Consider the following 13,911-nt stretch of genomic DNA (forward strand, 5'->3'; position numbering starts at 1 on the left):
GGCATTTCTACATGGAACAAAACTCAATGGTGTCGGCGTCGTGTGGAGCCAGCCAGTAGAATAGGGTGTGCCTCGGCACGCACCAAATATGTATAAATACGCCGGCGGATTGTTCGCAGCTGAGCCGGTGTTGTCAACCGAGATCATTACTGTTTATTTTCTAGTGCCGCAGACAAACCTGGATGTCTTTAAAATTAACAGTTCGAACGACAAGTGCGCATCAGTCGCTGGGGAAAAGGGACCAAGACAGGGGCTGGAGCAATGGCTCACATCAACATGTTTTTTTGTTCTAATCCTGAGGTACTGGAACAATTATCTTAACAGACAGAATGCAAAGGTCATGACAAGGCTGATCGAGGCGGAGAGCGAAGAGTTGCGTACCAAACTAGCATTTGCTGATGCATCCGACCGTCAGAATCCATTCTTTATTTACACTCAGTAGGTCGGCATTCAGATAGGACACCTAGCTCTGATTGGCGACCTTGAGAACTGCGTGGAACTGGCAACAGTTTCTTGAATCTTGCTGACCAGCATTCAACACGGCCAGAGGATGCTCAGTGGCAACCTCGAAGGCGTGGGAGGGTACAGATTTCGGCTTCAGCGAAGACAAGCCACATGTACCGAAGTCATTTTGCGAAGATTTTGCACCCAAGCTGAGTCGAACAGGGCGATTTTCATCAATGCCAGAAAGACACAAAGTTCGATGATATAGAAGAGAACCGACTGCGCGCCTGGCAAGATTTTGCCACTGACGCTTTTTCCTATGTACAAAAGGTCTGACCCGATATTTTTGACCCGAGTAGCTAAGAATAGTCTGAATACCTTCCCACCTAACAGATGTTCCGGGCACCGTTGCCCGAGAGCGTCCAGTTCGAGTTGTCAGCGCAAGGCGACTCGCGGACTGTGGTACCGTCCACACGAAGCGTGATCCACAGGTCCCGGGTGTTGGCGAACTCGGTGCGAGCCGAAACACGGACCTCGCCGCCTCCATTAACAGTGCCCCCACGGATGGAGACGTTGTAGCAGTTCTCGATGAGGATCGCATTGTTGCCGTTGTTGGCGAGGTCGACGCTCTCGATAACAGCTCCTCCAGACTCTGAGACGCAGAAGACGCCACGACCGCCTCCACGGGAAACCACCTTGGTCACGTAGACGTTGGTGTTGTAGTTGCCATTGGCGTTGCGGCCGTTCCGGTTGGCAAATCGAAGGGTACCATATCCGGTGCCCGCACCAACGTTGTCGCCGTCCACCAGGTTCACCTGCGCATTTATGGTGTTCTGCAGGAGCAGGCCAGACTCGCCAACGTTGCGCGCGATGACTTGATCAATTTTCAGACCGTCGATATTCCATGTCTCAACCGCGTGGCTGCTAGCTCCAGTCACGCGAATGACGCCCATCTGTACGTTGGAGTTTGCAGCTTGATCTCGGTCGAAGCGGATGCCCACTTTCAGGTATTAGTCGGAGTACGCGCAGTCTGAGAGAAAAAGGAGTGGAAATGGAACGAAGAGGGCAGTTCTATGTGTATTGTTGAAACCACTTACAACCGCCGCTGAGGTTCATGGTGATCTGCCCCAGCACCAAGTCACGTGTGCCATAGAAGCGCAAGCCAAAGTACGGGTTTCTGTTGACGCCAGTCAGTCACTCGTCATATCGGGGTCAGAATGCATTGCAGGCGTACGCACCCGGTCATGGTAAGATAGGGGATCTTGGTGCCAACAGTGTTCAGAACCTCGATGGCACCGCGCCCGCTCCTATTAGCGACATTGATAGTACCGCAACCCTCGAACGTCTTGCCACTTCCAATAGTGATGGTATTCGCGCCAATCGAGCCCGATGCGATAACAGAGACGCGCTGTCCGCTGCTAATTGAGTCAACTGCGGCTTGGATCGCGGCGCGGTAGTCGGAGCCCGTATAGACTGTGCTTGAGCCCCTGGTCGCAGTGAAGGAACTACCCGATCCAGTCACTCTGGCATCTGGGGTGCCGGAGCCACATTGAGCGTGGACGAGGGAGATCAGTGCGAGGACTGTCGTGAGGAGGAAGAACTTGGCCATGACGACGCGGTCTTTGTGCTTGTTGAAATTGAAGTCTGAGGCTGGGGTCTTTCTACGGCAGTTCAACGAGCTGAAACTTGGAATATTACTTCTCTTATATATGTAGAATCAAATGTCGCCATTGCGGAGCGGTACGGTGTACTATCTGTCGGCTACAACGTGTGGAGACACACACACACGGGCCAAGAACCTCTACAGAATTATTGTAGGATAATCTGTCTATACCGGAACCGATGATTCCGTAGCCCACCATCGATGTTTTGTGGCCAAGCACTCCCACCTGGGTTCTACTGTTTGACTTCGGTGTAAACCCATGCCTGCAATGTCCGCCAGACCAACCTTGGAAGCAAACTCCACTGCCAAGGAACCTCGTGTTGGGTGTCCAGCCTCGCTCTTATATACTTGAGGCTCGCTAATCGGGACAGGTCACACCGGGCTGGTCATGTTGCCGGGCTAGTAGAATCGCATCTCCGCTAGCTCGTGTTGGCGCTGCTTATGCCTGTTGTGCTCGGCACGCGTTCTGTCAGAATACTGGCTGCTCACAGGTGGAGTTTTGCCCGAAACATTGTGCCGCCTTCCTTTTTCGTTGTACCCAAGCGGACCAACAACTTCTCTGTGAGATCATACGATGAGAACAGTGGAGTTTCTGGTTACTGTGTGCTCTGCACTCTTTGCACACATCGGTACTAGTTGCTGCATCAGTCGGCAGTTAGGTGCAGCGAGGTAATGCCAAGAGCGGGATAAGCTCTGATCCCCTGCAGTGAAATACACCAAGTAGCCGAAAGCCAAGCAACAAAAGTCAAAAGAAGCTCGCGTGACTAGGACTGCCCTTCAGCTCCTCGCCAACTTCGTCCAAGATACCGCGAAGTGGCGTCTCGAGGTTGAGACCAGTGTGTCGCTCAAGCTGGGTTTGTGTTATTGATCTAGCACTTGAGATCTGTACAATCATCATGTCGCCTCCTCTATTAATACGCCATGGTCGGAATCATATCAGGGCGGGCGATGGCCTCTGGATTGTATACTAAGAACGATCGCTCTCAATGCTGGCACAGTATCAGCCAAGTCAGCAGTTGTGTCTGAGGCTGACCTCCCACTTTTGCCTACCGTTATGAGTCTGGCTCTCGTCCTTTCGGCATATGTGCACCCGTTCCGCTATAAATAATATCAACACACTTTGTCCGCTGGAGCCCATGATGGGGCAAGGCAGGGTATAAAGCTCATGAGACACGACTAGAAGAGATCAGATTAAAGCTTAAGAACATTGTGGCGAGGGCAAGACGGGGCCAGACTAATTCTTCCCCGAGCCGTCTTCCAGCGATGATCCGAAGGAGGAGCTTCATCAGTGGCTGGATTCCTAGGCTGCAGATATGTGCAAGGGACGCGACAACCTGTGCCTTACATGTTTCTGCTTGCGATCACAGCAGATTTTAAATCAAATTCTATTGCACTGAAAAGCTTCGGTATCAAGGTCACTCATTGATAGCCCCATCAGACTGCTCGAGGAAATGAGTAATCTTGACTCATTAATATGTCGTAAGAAGAGATTTCCAGAAAAAGAAACTCAATTGCTTTAGCTTGTGATCTTCTCAGATCCCAGGTGCCAGTCGTGGGAGCTCACTAAAGCACCGAAAGCCCCATGGGCCACATATCCCTTTCACCCTCTCGCTCTAGCTTCCAAGGGTTGTGCCATACCGCCTGTCTTATTTGATGAGAGATTTAAGCAGAACTCTAGATGGCAAATAACACCATAGATCTCATTATAGTTTAAAAAGCTACTGTTCAAACATGCTTTACATGTTGAGGCCCACGTCTATCAACCAAGGCGTATTCGAGTTCAGGTACAATTCAGAGAACACACTTCTACTCGATCTCTGACTTCTGAAGGTGAATGATTACGGCTGAAGTAGTGGTTTACATGGTCCAGGATCACGGACCATTACTATTGTCACGATGCAGACAGTATAGTCCTGTGCACTCAGCAGCATGGTTCATGCTTGACTCTACCCTGCCGTCCCAAGCACCGCATATGGATCAAGTCAACATGTTCACAGCTAGTATACCTATAATCATCACCGTTAGCTCCAGCGCCAAGCTAGTTATGTACCTCTTGGGACATGTTGATTTCGACCAATTGTGGTGTGATGCCGATGCCGATGCCGAATGGCAGGACGATAATGTAGTAGCTGTGAGAGCCACGGCATATTCGGACACTGCTGGTCACTGTGAGTGGTTTTGGTCATTATTCGAACCGTCTTCATTCACTTAACATGGAGTTTGCAGGAGTCTTATAAGAAGCTGAGGATTTAAGTCTCGGGGATTGGCAGAGCTAGTTGACCTTAGTGGAGTGAAGGTGATTGAAAGAGACGAGAACGACAAGTAACTAGACTGATTATTGACAATTTGGTGATAGATAACGAGCGTGGATATTGATCCACTTGAGTGCATTTACATCAATCTCTATAGGTCATGAAGTCTGACATGACTTAAACGTGGACTGATTGCTGGCACTCAGAGCTCTAGCTCATATGGTATTGCGCCTTGAAGTCACACTGCATGAGTGTATGTTTTGGAAAATGTAACAGAGCCAAAAGATTCTACCTCTGATCTATTCTGGTCATTCTATGAGATCTTGTGGCTTTCCAACAGGCTCATGTAACCTTTGTCCACCGAGAGCACCACCGAAGAGGACTTGGGAGCTTCAAGTTTTCCGGTAAAGTACCCGCCGGCATAGCGGGCAGCATGTTCAAACTCACAATACAAGAAAAGATGAAAGTAGGCAAGGAATTCCTTACCAACAAGAATAAGGGTTTATGCATCCTCCTCAAAACCGGCGCACTTACGGTCTTTTATGTGAATTCAATTACTTTCTCTATCTCATGTATGTCTTCGGACATATACGGAATAGAAGCGAAACCATTCAGCTGCTCTCTCGGGCCTATAAGTAACAACGTAATTATCATTACGCTTAACACATATCATATCCCTAGCACGATAAATTCAAAGTCTGCCTGAATCCAGCCAACCAGCTCGATCTGCTTCGTGTAATTGCGAGAGAGCACTGCCTACAAGTCTCCTCTGCCTCTTCGAACGTGAAACTGGTGTAAATATGAAGCTACCCTAGGGCAACTAGCGTATAGACATTCTAAAGTTTCAAGATGGCAGACCAGATGAGCCCTGGCAATTGGGTGGACATCATCAAAATCACTTATATCCTTCTATTGATAGACACGTTCTGAAGATTAAAACGAGTGACCTCAGCATGCAAGATGTTGTTAACTTGGGCGATATTCTTTTTCGTGCCAAACAGGCTGTGATGGGCCCTGACTGCGCTGATATTACCAAGGCAGAGATGAAACAATTCCTGACGGAGACATTCACCATGTGAAGCAGCAACCGTGCCCAGATGCACAGTGCACTTTGCAGCTAAAACCTTCTCCGCTAGGACGTGCAGTGCACATGTGCTAGGAACACAAATCGGCCTCGTTCAGGCGTCTGGAGGCTCAAGCATTCAGCATTAAGAGAGACAAGAGTCATGAATCTCAAAGGGGCAGATTAACTTAGTCACAATACGCTAGACAGCATTGCATCAAACTCTAAAAGGGACCTCCCTCTGCAAATAAGTGGACATGTGGAAACGAATCACTGGACGGGGTGGCTCTGACTGGCTTGGCTCTCAGGCGCTCACTCAATAGGTCCACTTTGGTAGACTCCAATCACTTTGCATGCCCATGCAGAAAGTGATGCTGTCACGGCGCGGCGGGACTTACTGGTCTGCTCTTAGCTTGATCGTCGACCGCACCGCTCGGCACGGGCCAACACTTGGGCCATGGCACCGTGGCTTTGAATTATGATTTGCTCGAGTTCCTTGTCTGATTGGATTGTTCTGCTCATTCGACGTCATGCTAACAGGGCGGTTGTATTTCGGTGCTCGGATGCACAACCCAGAGGTATAATTCTCGGTCGTTGTCAGTATGGGAGGAATATTACTGCACGTGGCACCCGGGGAGTTCGCCGTCTTCGCAGAGTTGTGCAGTAAAACGTTCATAAAACCTTTGTACAGATTAGCTGACGTGTTCGTATAGGCACATGTTGGGGCAATCACGAGACAAGTCACAAAAAGCACACGGCACGAAGGGCCAGGCATTCCAGGCATTGGGCCAAGTTGCCCGGTTGCTTCCACGACCGGTCTAGTAGACAAGACAATCGGGCTACTTGGCGGGAGGTGCACAGCCCCCCTGCCCCCTCGGGATACAGGTGAGACTGTTGGAATTGCCATCGCAAACCGCAGTCCAAGGCGATCCCAAGAGAGGCCCAAGGGGGCCCCAGAGCCCCCAAGCGAGAGCCGTGCCAGGTTCCCGCGCTATCGTGCATCTGATAACGCCGCCGAGATCTTGGCTGGCCACACGCCGCCAACCAGCGAGGCGCCAGAGGCTCAACAACCCGGTCAGCCAAGCCGCCCGCGTGATCTCTCGTTGGGTTGCCATGCCGTCAAGACCTTTCGACAAGTGTATCCGGGGGCGCAAGAAGCGGGGTGCCGCTTGCGGGTGGTGTAAGCCACGGGTTCGTTAGGAGACGGCAGCCCTATAAAGCGGCCGGCCGTCCAGTCGAGCGGTACGGCCTCTCTGGCTCCGGCTGGTACGGTCACAACGTCTTGACGACGATAGACTCTTATACGTGAATGGGCAACGAAGACACTGCAGTCGAGGGGCAAACTGAGCCCCCTATATGTGGCTTCAAGGGGCCTCCATCAATACAACCAGCCGAACCAGATTCGGACAAGTCGACCGTCTGCACAAAGACTGCGTCGATCGCAGAGTTCTCTGCCGATTCCGCCCACGTCTTCGGGGCGAGCCAGATCTGCGGATTTCTCAACACTGACATCAAGTGAGCACAACGCCCACTTCCCATCGCACAGCATAGCGCATGTGTGACAAGAACTCGGGCGCTCTTCAAATGCTTGCCCCCGAGTCCCGGGTCCAGTGTTGACTAACATGCCGCCATCAGAAATGGCCTCGCCGGTGCCGAAGCTGCAGCTCGTCTACAGCAGAATGGCCCCAACAAGGTTGAGGGAGCTAAGGGGATATCGCTTTGGACGATACTGCTAAGACAGGTCTCCAACTCCCTGACCCTTGTCCTCGTTATAACGACGATCCTGTCGTTCGCCATCAATGACCACATTGAAGGCGCCATCATCTGCGCGGTCATCTTGCTCAACATCGTCGTAGGGTGAGCAACAGCCATGACTCTTGACCCGGCTCAATGAGAACAACCACGCGGGCCCCCGTGCAGACTGACAGAACACCACGTGCAGATTCATCCAAGACTTCCGCGCAGAGCAAACCATCCAGGCACTCTATGCCCTATCTGCACCAACCTGTAAGGTCATCCGAGATGGCCAGATAGAAACCATAAAGGCGGAAAGCCTCGTCGTTGGAGACATTGTCCTGCTCAATGTGGGCGATGTCATCCCGGCGGACCTCCGCCTGGGTGACAGCATCAATCTCTCCACCGACGAGGCCCTCCTGACCGGCGAGTCCCTGCCCATCAGCAAGCATGCTGAGAGGGTGCTGGCCGACCAGGACGTGCCTCTCGGTGACCGTGTCAACATGGTCTACTCGGCAAGCACAATCACACGCGGCCGAGCCACTGGAATCGTGACCGCCGTCGGGATGGCCACAGAGGTCGGCAAGATCGCCGGCCTGCTGAGACAGGCCAAGAAGAGCTCCGAGGGGAAGGAGGGCATCGCAAAGATGGTCCACCTCACCAAGGAGAAGATCCGCGTGCTCCTCGGCCTCGACGGCACCCCCCTCCAGGTGTCGCTGAGCAAGTTTGCCCTGCTGTTGTTCGCCCTCGCCATCACGCTTGCCATAATCGTCTTCTCGGTCAGCCGTTTCAACATTGACGACGAGGTCCTCATCTACGGTATATGTGTCGCAGTAGCTGTAATCCCAGAGTCGCTGATCGCCGTGCTGACCATCTCCACGGCGATCGGCACGAAAGCCATGGCCAAGGGCAACGTGATTGTCCGCAAGCTGGCAGCGCTGGAGGCGGTCGGCGGCGTGACCAACATCTGCTCCGACAAGACCGGCACGCTGACGCAGGGCAAAATGCTGGCCAGAAAGGTCTGGCTGGCCGACGGGGCGGCCATCTCGGTCCACGGGACGACTCACCCCTTCGACCCGAGCAGCGGAGCGGTCCAGCACAACGGCCGCGAGCTGACACCGGCCGAGATGAAAGCCACAGGCCGGGGGGTGACCAGCCTCCAAGCGCTGCTGGAGACAGTCGCGCTCTGCAACAATGCCTCTGTCACCCAACGGGAAACATGGACCGCCCTGGGCGAGCCCACGGAGATCGCCCTGCAGGTCCTGGCCATGCGCTTCGGCATGGGCAAGCCAGACCTGCTGTCCGGCGAGAAGGCCACCCTTGTCTCCGAGTACCCCTTCGACTCGACCTGCAAGAGGATGACAGTCGTCTACGACACCGGCGACCAGACGGCCCTCACGGCATACACCAAGGGCGCCGTCGAGGCGATTCTCCCCCTGATCCAGATCCCAGACGCCAGGCAGCGCGAGATCGCCGCCATGGCCGACACGCTCGCCGCGGAAGGCCTCCGCGTGCTGTGCGTGGCCAGGCGGTCCGCCACGGCGACGGAGCTCTCGAAGCGGGAGACTGCCGAGGCGGACCTCGAGTTCGTCGGCCTGGTCGGCCTGTACGACCCGCCGCGCGTGGAGAGTGCCCCCGCGGTGCTCAAGTGCCAGCGGGCGGGCATCACGGTGCACATGCTCACGGGTGACCACGTCAAGACGGCGACGGCCATCGCGAGGGAGGTCGGCATCCTGCCCCCCGTTGAGGCAGGCGGCCCGGCGTCTGACCCGCAGGCCATCATGCAGGCGAGCGCGTTTGATGCGCTCACCAACGCCCAGATCGACGCCCTGGACAAGCTTCCGCTGGTCCTCGCCAGGTGTAGCCCGTCGACGAAGGTGCGCATGGTCGAGGCCATGCACCGCCGCCATGCGTTCTGTGTCATGACTGGTGACGGTGTCAATGACTCTCCCGCGCTCAAGAAGTCTGATGTCGGTATTGCGATGGGCATGAACGGTAGTGATGTCGCCAAGGAGGCGGCGGATATGGTCCTGACGGACGATAACTTCGCCTCGATCGTCACTGCGGTCGAGGAAGGAAGGAGACTCTTCGACAACATCCAGAAGGTAAGACATCGCTTGTCCCGGCACATCATGATCCTCACCTGTAACTATCTCAAATAGCTGACCGTGCCCACGCACGCAGTTCCTCCTCCACCTCCTCATCTCAAACATCGCCCAGGTGATCCTCCTCTTGGTAGGCCTCGCCTTCCGCGACGCCTCGGGCGCCTCCGTCTTCCCCCTCTCGCCCATCGAGATCCTCTGGGCCAACCTGGTGACCTCGTCCTTCCTGGCCCTGGGCCTGGGGCTGGAGGAGGCCCAGCCGGACGTGATGCAGCGGGCGCCCCACGACCTGCGCGTGGGCGTCTTCACCCGCGAGCTCATCGTCGACAAGTTCGTCTACGGGTCCGCCATGGGCCTCATCTGCCTGGGCGTCTTCGCGACCGTCGCGTTCGGCGGCGTCTCGCAGGCCGTCGGGCCGGGCGGGTACACCCTCGGTGATGCGTGCAACTCGGGTTACAACGACTCTTGCGTCGTTGTGTTCCGCGCGCGTGCGGCGACCTATGCCACCCTCACCTTCCTGCTGCTCGTCACCGCGTGGGAGGCCAAGCACTTCACCCGCAGCCTGTTCAACATGCACCCGGAGAAGTACCGCGGCCCGCTTTCTGTCTTCAAGACCGTCTGGGCCAACCAGTTCCTCTTCTGGGCTGCTGTGGCTGGCTTTGTTCTCGTCTTCCCACTTGTGTATCTGCCCGTCATCAATGAGGTCGTCTTCAAGCACATGAGCATTGGCTGGGAGTGGGGCATTGTTGCGGCCGGAATTGTGGTCTACTTGTGTGTTGTGGAGAGTTGGAAGGCCGTGAAGAGAAGGTTTGGAATCGGTAGTGTGAGGAAAACGGTCGATGGCTTCGGGCCAGCCGGTGACAACGGCAGTGTCGTCTAAGCTTCGTGGTACTACACCCTCGTCGCTAGTTGCTGGGACGAGTAGTGGTGATGGTGGTTTCAACAGTCGGAAGGTGGAACAAGGTCGAGACTCATTCAACATGGGTTCATTTACTTGGTTGTCTTGTTTGGATGCCCTTCCAGTCGCTCTCATTTTTTCGAGCTATCCTCTCTGGCAGGGCAATTTCCTGCGTCCACTCTTTTGGTCTGCGGGTTGCCGTTGAGACAACCCATCACTTGAATCTCATCAGAATAAACCAGTATTCCGGTTGCATGAATTTAAACTAGAGTCTATGTCTACGTACTTCATCTTCTATCGACCTGGTATCATGCTGCCGTCTCTATCATTCCTCATAAACTCCACAGAAAAAAAGACCCCATTCCATAACGCCGACCTGAATGCATCATCAATAGCTGAGGATGCAGATGACCCATAGTGTCCGAGGCCAGTTCTCGTCCCCTTATTTGTTTTCTTGAAGTTTTGGACTGCCAGCGTTGCGATCTTTCTATTTTCCTGGGGGCGTGGACAATCTATCGAGCATTTATGGCGCAGGGCCAGTGGCCAGAGGTGGCGGCGCACTGTTTTGAGCAGCTCCAAGCGTCGCACCAGCCTCGACACCAGCACTCTTCTCAACCTGGTTCTCCTCGTCGCTGGTCCCCGTGGCTGTGTTGTCGTCGTCACCGGCATATGCATACTTGCTCCTGGCGCGGATCCTGGCGCCATACTTCCAGAACAGGAACGGGATACCGCAACAGCCAAGAGCCATAAAGAAGAGAATCATCGATGCCCACTGGTAGCCGCAGGTGGCGTACATCTGCTCCGTGAAAAGGACTACAGCGGCACCCCAGAAACTCCGGATGAAGGTCTTGGCTGCGAGGGCCGATGCGGCCTGGTGTTGGTATGAGTCGACGAGGTAGTTGTTGGCGGCGTTGTACAGGAAAATGAACCCGAATCCAACCCAGAAGCCACCAAAAGCCGGGCCGAACCAGTGTAGGCGTGGGTAAGTCGTCCAGGAGAAGATGATCAGACCCAAGGGGATGAACCAGCAAGAGCACATCATCGGGATGAGTCGGTATTCGGCGGGAGGGTTGCCGTTGAAACGTTTAGATACTTTCAAATAGTGTTTGTTCACAAGCGGAGAGGCGATGGCTGAAGCGATGACACCGAGGGCCAGTGGAATCTGTGGTTCGGGTTCTTGTTAGTCGTCTGAGGAGGCATTGATAGAATGAATGCAAGGAGAGAGCGGAGTAAAACTTACAAACATGAGACCTGTGCTGCCCGCACTCCATCCTTTACCTTCCTGGTAGATGATGGGGAAGGCCACGAAGAACATGTACAGCAATCCATACAGGACGGACATGTACAAGGAGATGAGGAACACAATCAACTCTCCAAAGAGCAGCTGTAGAGGCCGAATCAGGAAGATAGTTAGTCTCTCTGACAAAGGCCTCTTGTCAAGATCCTGCTCGGTGACGTGCTCGATGCTGCCTGTCTCCTTGCGCATCTTCTTGGCCCGACGGGCAAGGATGGTCGGGGCATACGTCTCAGGCACAGTAAAAGTGATCAGAACCCACACAACAAAGGCAAAGATGAGCTGGATCCAGTAAAGCCACCTCCAACCGGTGGCATCAGACAGGTAACCACCGATAAGAGGTCCGATTGCAGGGCCGATGAAGGGGGCGGCGGAGAAGGCGGCCATGGGGACCCCACGCTCCTCATTCCTCCACAGGTCGGCCAGGGTACCGCCCACGAGCGTCATGGGCGCGGAGAAGGCGATGCCATCGATGGCGCGGCAGACGAGCAGGGTGCCAATGTTCTTGGCCACGGCACAGGGGATGATGAACACCACGGCGATGAGGAGTGTGGACCCGTAGATGATCCGACGGCCGTAAATTTCCGACAGCGGCGCGAAGATGACGGGGCCGACACCAAAGCCAATGACGAAGAGGGTGATGGTGAGAAGAGCGACCTCCTCGCTGACGTTGAATGTCTCCCGGACGCCGACCAGGTCGGCTGTCACAACAGAAGAGGCAAAAGCCACTACGAAACAAGTGATAGCCACTACCATGGTACAATACCATTTGTAGGCTTTGCTCCAGTTCTTGGGGTTCTCCGGGTCACCTGGTGTGAAGGTAACCAGCTTGTATTGCGTCTCTTTGCCCGATGGCTCCCGCACGACCGGGCCCTTGATCTCACCAGACTGGTGTTCTGTCGTGTACTCTTCGAAGTTGGCATCTTGCGAGAGGGTACGGTAAGGGAGCGAATCGGGGTCAAGATTCGGATCGCGGCGAGTCTCCTTGGTGGACTGCCGGGTGAGCTGACGGCTCAAGGAAGTGGACCGCCGCAGGCCTGAGCTGTGGCGCTTGTGATTCGGAACGATAGGTGCGAAGCCAACGCCAGCAGTCTCGTCACTTTCATTGCCACTGCCCGCCATTGTTGGGCTGGAGGATCGGGGTGGTATTGAGGAATCTTGACTTGAAGGAGGCTGGGCCATGATTGTGTAACAGATGAAATCAAAGGAAAAGAAAATTCCAAAGGATTAGAACCACACATGCACAATAATCAAAACATAGAAGATTAACGAAAGAGATAAGGGAAGTCACTTATATATCAGTCTAAAGGACAATACATGGGGATCAGAGCCCTCGCGCTTCGATCTAGGCTCGCGGCGCGAGCATAGGTTTATAGTGGGGCCCGGGATGGGAATGCCTTCAACCCAGCAAGCTCCCACGCCGAACCCGGGATGCACGACTTAAACTGGAGCATAAACATGCCCACCGACCGTCGTGATTGGTTGGCCTTCTGCTTTGGCCACCCAGAGAGACACCAGGAACCTGCAAAAGATGAGGATCGGCCCAGGGTCGGAGCTTTCAATGAGAGGGTTGAGAGCTTCACCTCTGGTCAGAGATTCTTGGCAGCAGCGACTTCGAGCCTACTGGCTTCTTTGGCTCCTAGAGTGCTCGGGGGGGGGGGGGTTAGTTAACCTGCGAGCTTGATGATCATTCGAAGGATCTGCCTTCATCTGGACGGTTCAAGGACACCAGTCGACTTATCAGACATGACTCTGCTCACGGTGACGAAAGACTGAACACACAGAAGCGTCGGTGCTGCGAAAAGTGACGGCCGTCGAGGCCCGGGATCAACGCCGACCTTCCGCCCGTCCGCTGCCGAGTCGAGCCGGATGGGGCCGCATAGGGCGTGTTAGTGCCAGAAGCTTATTCGGAGAGGGTCTTGGGCATGCGAACCACGAGGCAGCGGGGCAGGGAGGTGCCGCCTGGACTCTAGATTTGACCCATCCCTGACAGGATGGAACCTGTGGATTCAGCAGTCGTCAGACTTTCGTCGAGCTTCTCGCCATTTCGGGTTGACCCTGTTCAGATTGCAAGTTGCTGGTGGGCCCCAGGAGAAAAGTCTTAAAATCTTCGAAATTGCTGGCGAAGTCCAATGCCCATCAACCCGTAGTTCTCCTTTTCCAAGCCTCGAATCATGCGGTCCGGCGAGTTCCTCGACATGCTATGCAGCGAGGTCGAAGGTGAAGGCTTGTTCGCAGTCGGGCAAAGGCAGCGACGGGTTGCAGTGGCGACGGCATTGAAAGCGCACGACTACTGGTCCATGGTAATGGCGTTCTCTCGGGACGCCAAGCTGCCAAGCCGGTAGGGGAGACTGATAAAGACGCAGCTGGCAGCTCGTGCTCGCCACGAGCAGGAGCCATCAAAAGACGCGAGGCCAACCAACTCTGGCCGGCTGGGTCGAAAATGTCAGATCTAGTGTAG

At 54.5% G+C, this 13,911-nt stretch overlaps 3 protein-coding genes across 3 annotated transcripts; 1 reads left to right on the forward strand and 2 right to left on the reverse strand.

Moving 5' to 3' along the window:
* Positions 1 to 830: 830 nt before the first annotated feature.
* Positions 831 to 2,053, reverse strand: KVR01_000885 (uncharacterized protein; the record flags this gene model as incomplete). Its single annotated transcript, XM_044787405.1, has 3 exons — positions 831 to 1,444; positions 1,542 to 1,621; positions 1,683 to 2,053. 3 exons carry the CDS (start codon positions 2,051 to 2,053, stop codon positions 831 to 833), a joined length of 1,065 nt encoding a protein of 354 aa, XP_044650834.1.
* Positions 2,054 to 6,731: 4,678 nt separating this feature from the next.
* On the forward strand, positions 6,732 to 10,138 carry KVR01_000447 (uncharacterized protein; the record flags this gene model as incomplete). The annotated part of the gene is made up of 4 exons (XM_044789477.1): positions 6,732 to 6,937; positions 7,058 to 7,279; positions 7,365 to 9,261; positions 9,341 to 10,138. The coding sequence occupies 4 exons, from the start codon at positions 6,732 to 6,734 to the stop codon at positions 10,136 to 10,138; spliced, it is 3,123 nt and encodes a 1,040-aa protein (XP_044650396.1).
* A 541-nt stretch (positions 10,139 to 10,679) lies between these two features.
* KVR01_000799 (uncharacterized protein) lies at positions 10,680 to 12,572 on the reverse strand (the record flags this gene model as incomplete). The annotated part of the gene is made up of 2 exons (XM_044786726.1): positions 10,680 to 11,318; positions 11,397 to 12,572. The coding sequence occupies 2 exons, from the start codon at positions 12,570 to 12,572 to the stop codon at positions 10,680 to 10,682; spliced, it is 1,815 nt and encodes a 604-aa protein (XP_044650748.1).
* Positions 12,573 to 13,911: the final 1,339 nt, after the last annotated feature.

Source organism: Diaporthe batatas (assembly GCF_019321695.1).
Source record: "Diaporthe batatas strain CRI 302-4 chromosome Unknown Contig00001, whole genome shotgun sequence".
Taxonomy (NCBI): Eukaryota; Fungi; Ascomycota; class Sordariomycetes; order Diaporthales; family Diaporthaceae; genus Diaporthe; species Diaporthe batatas.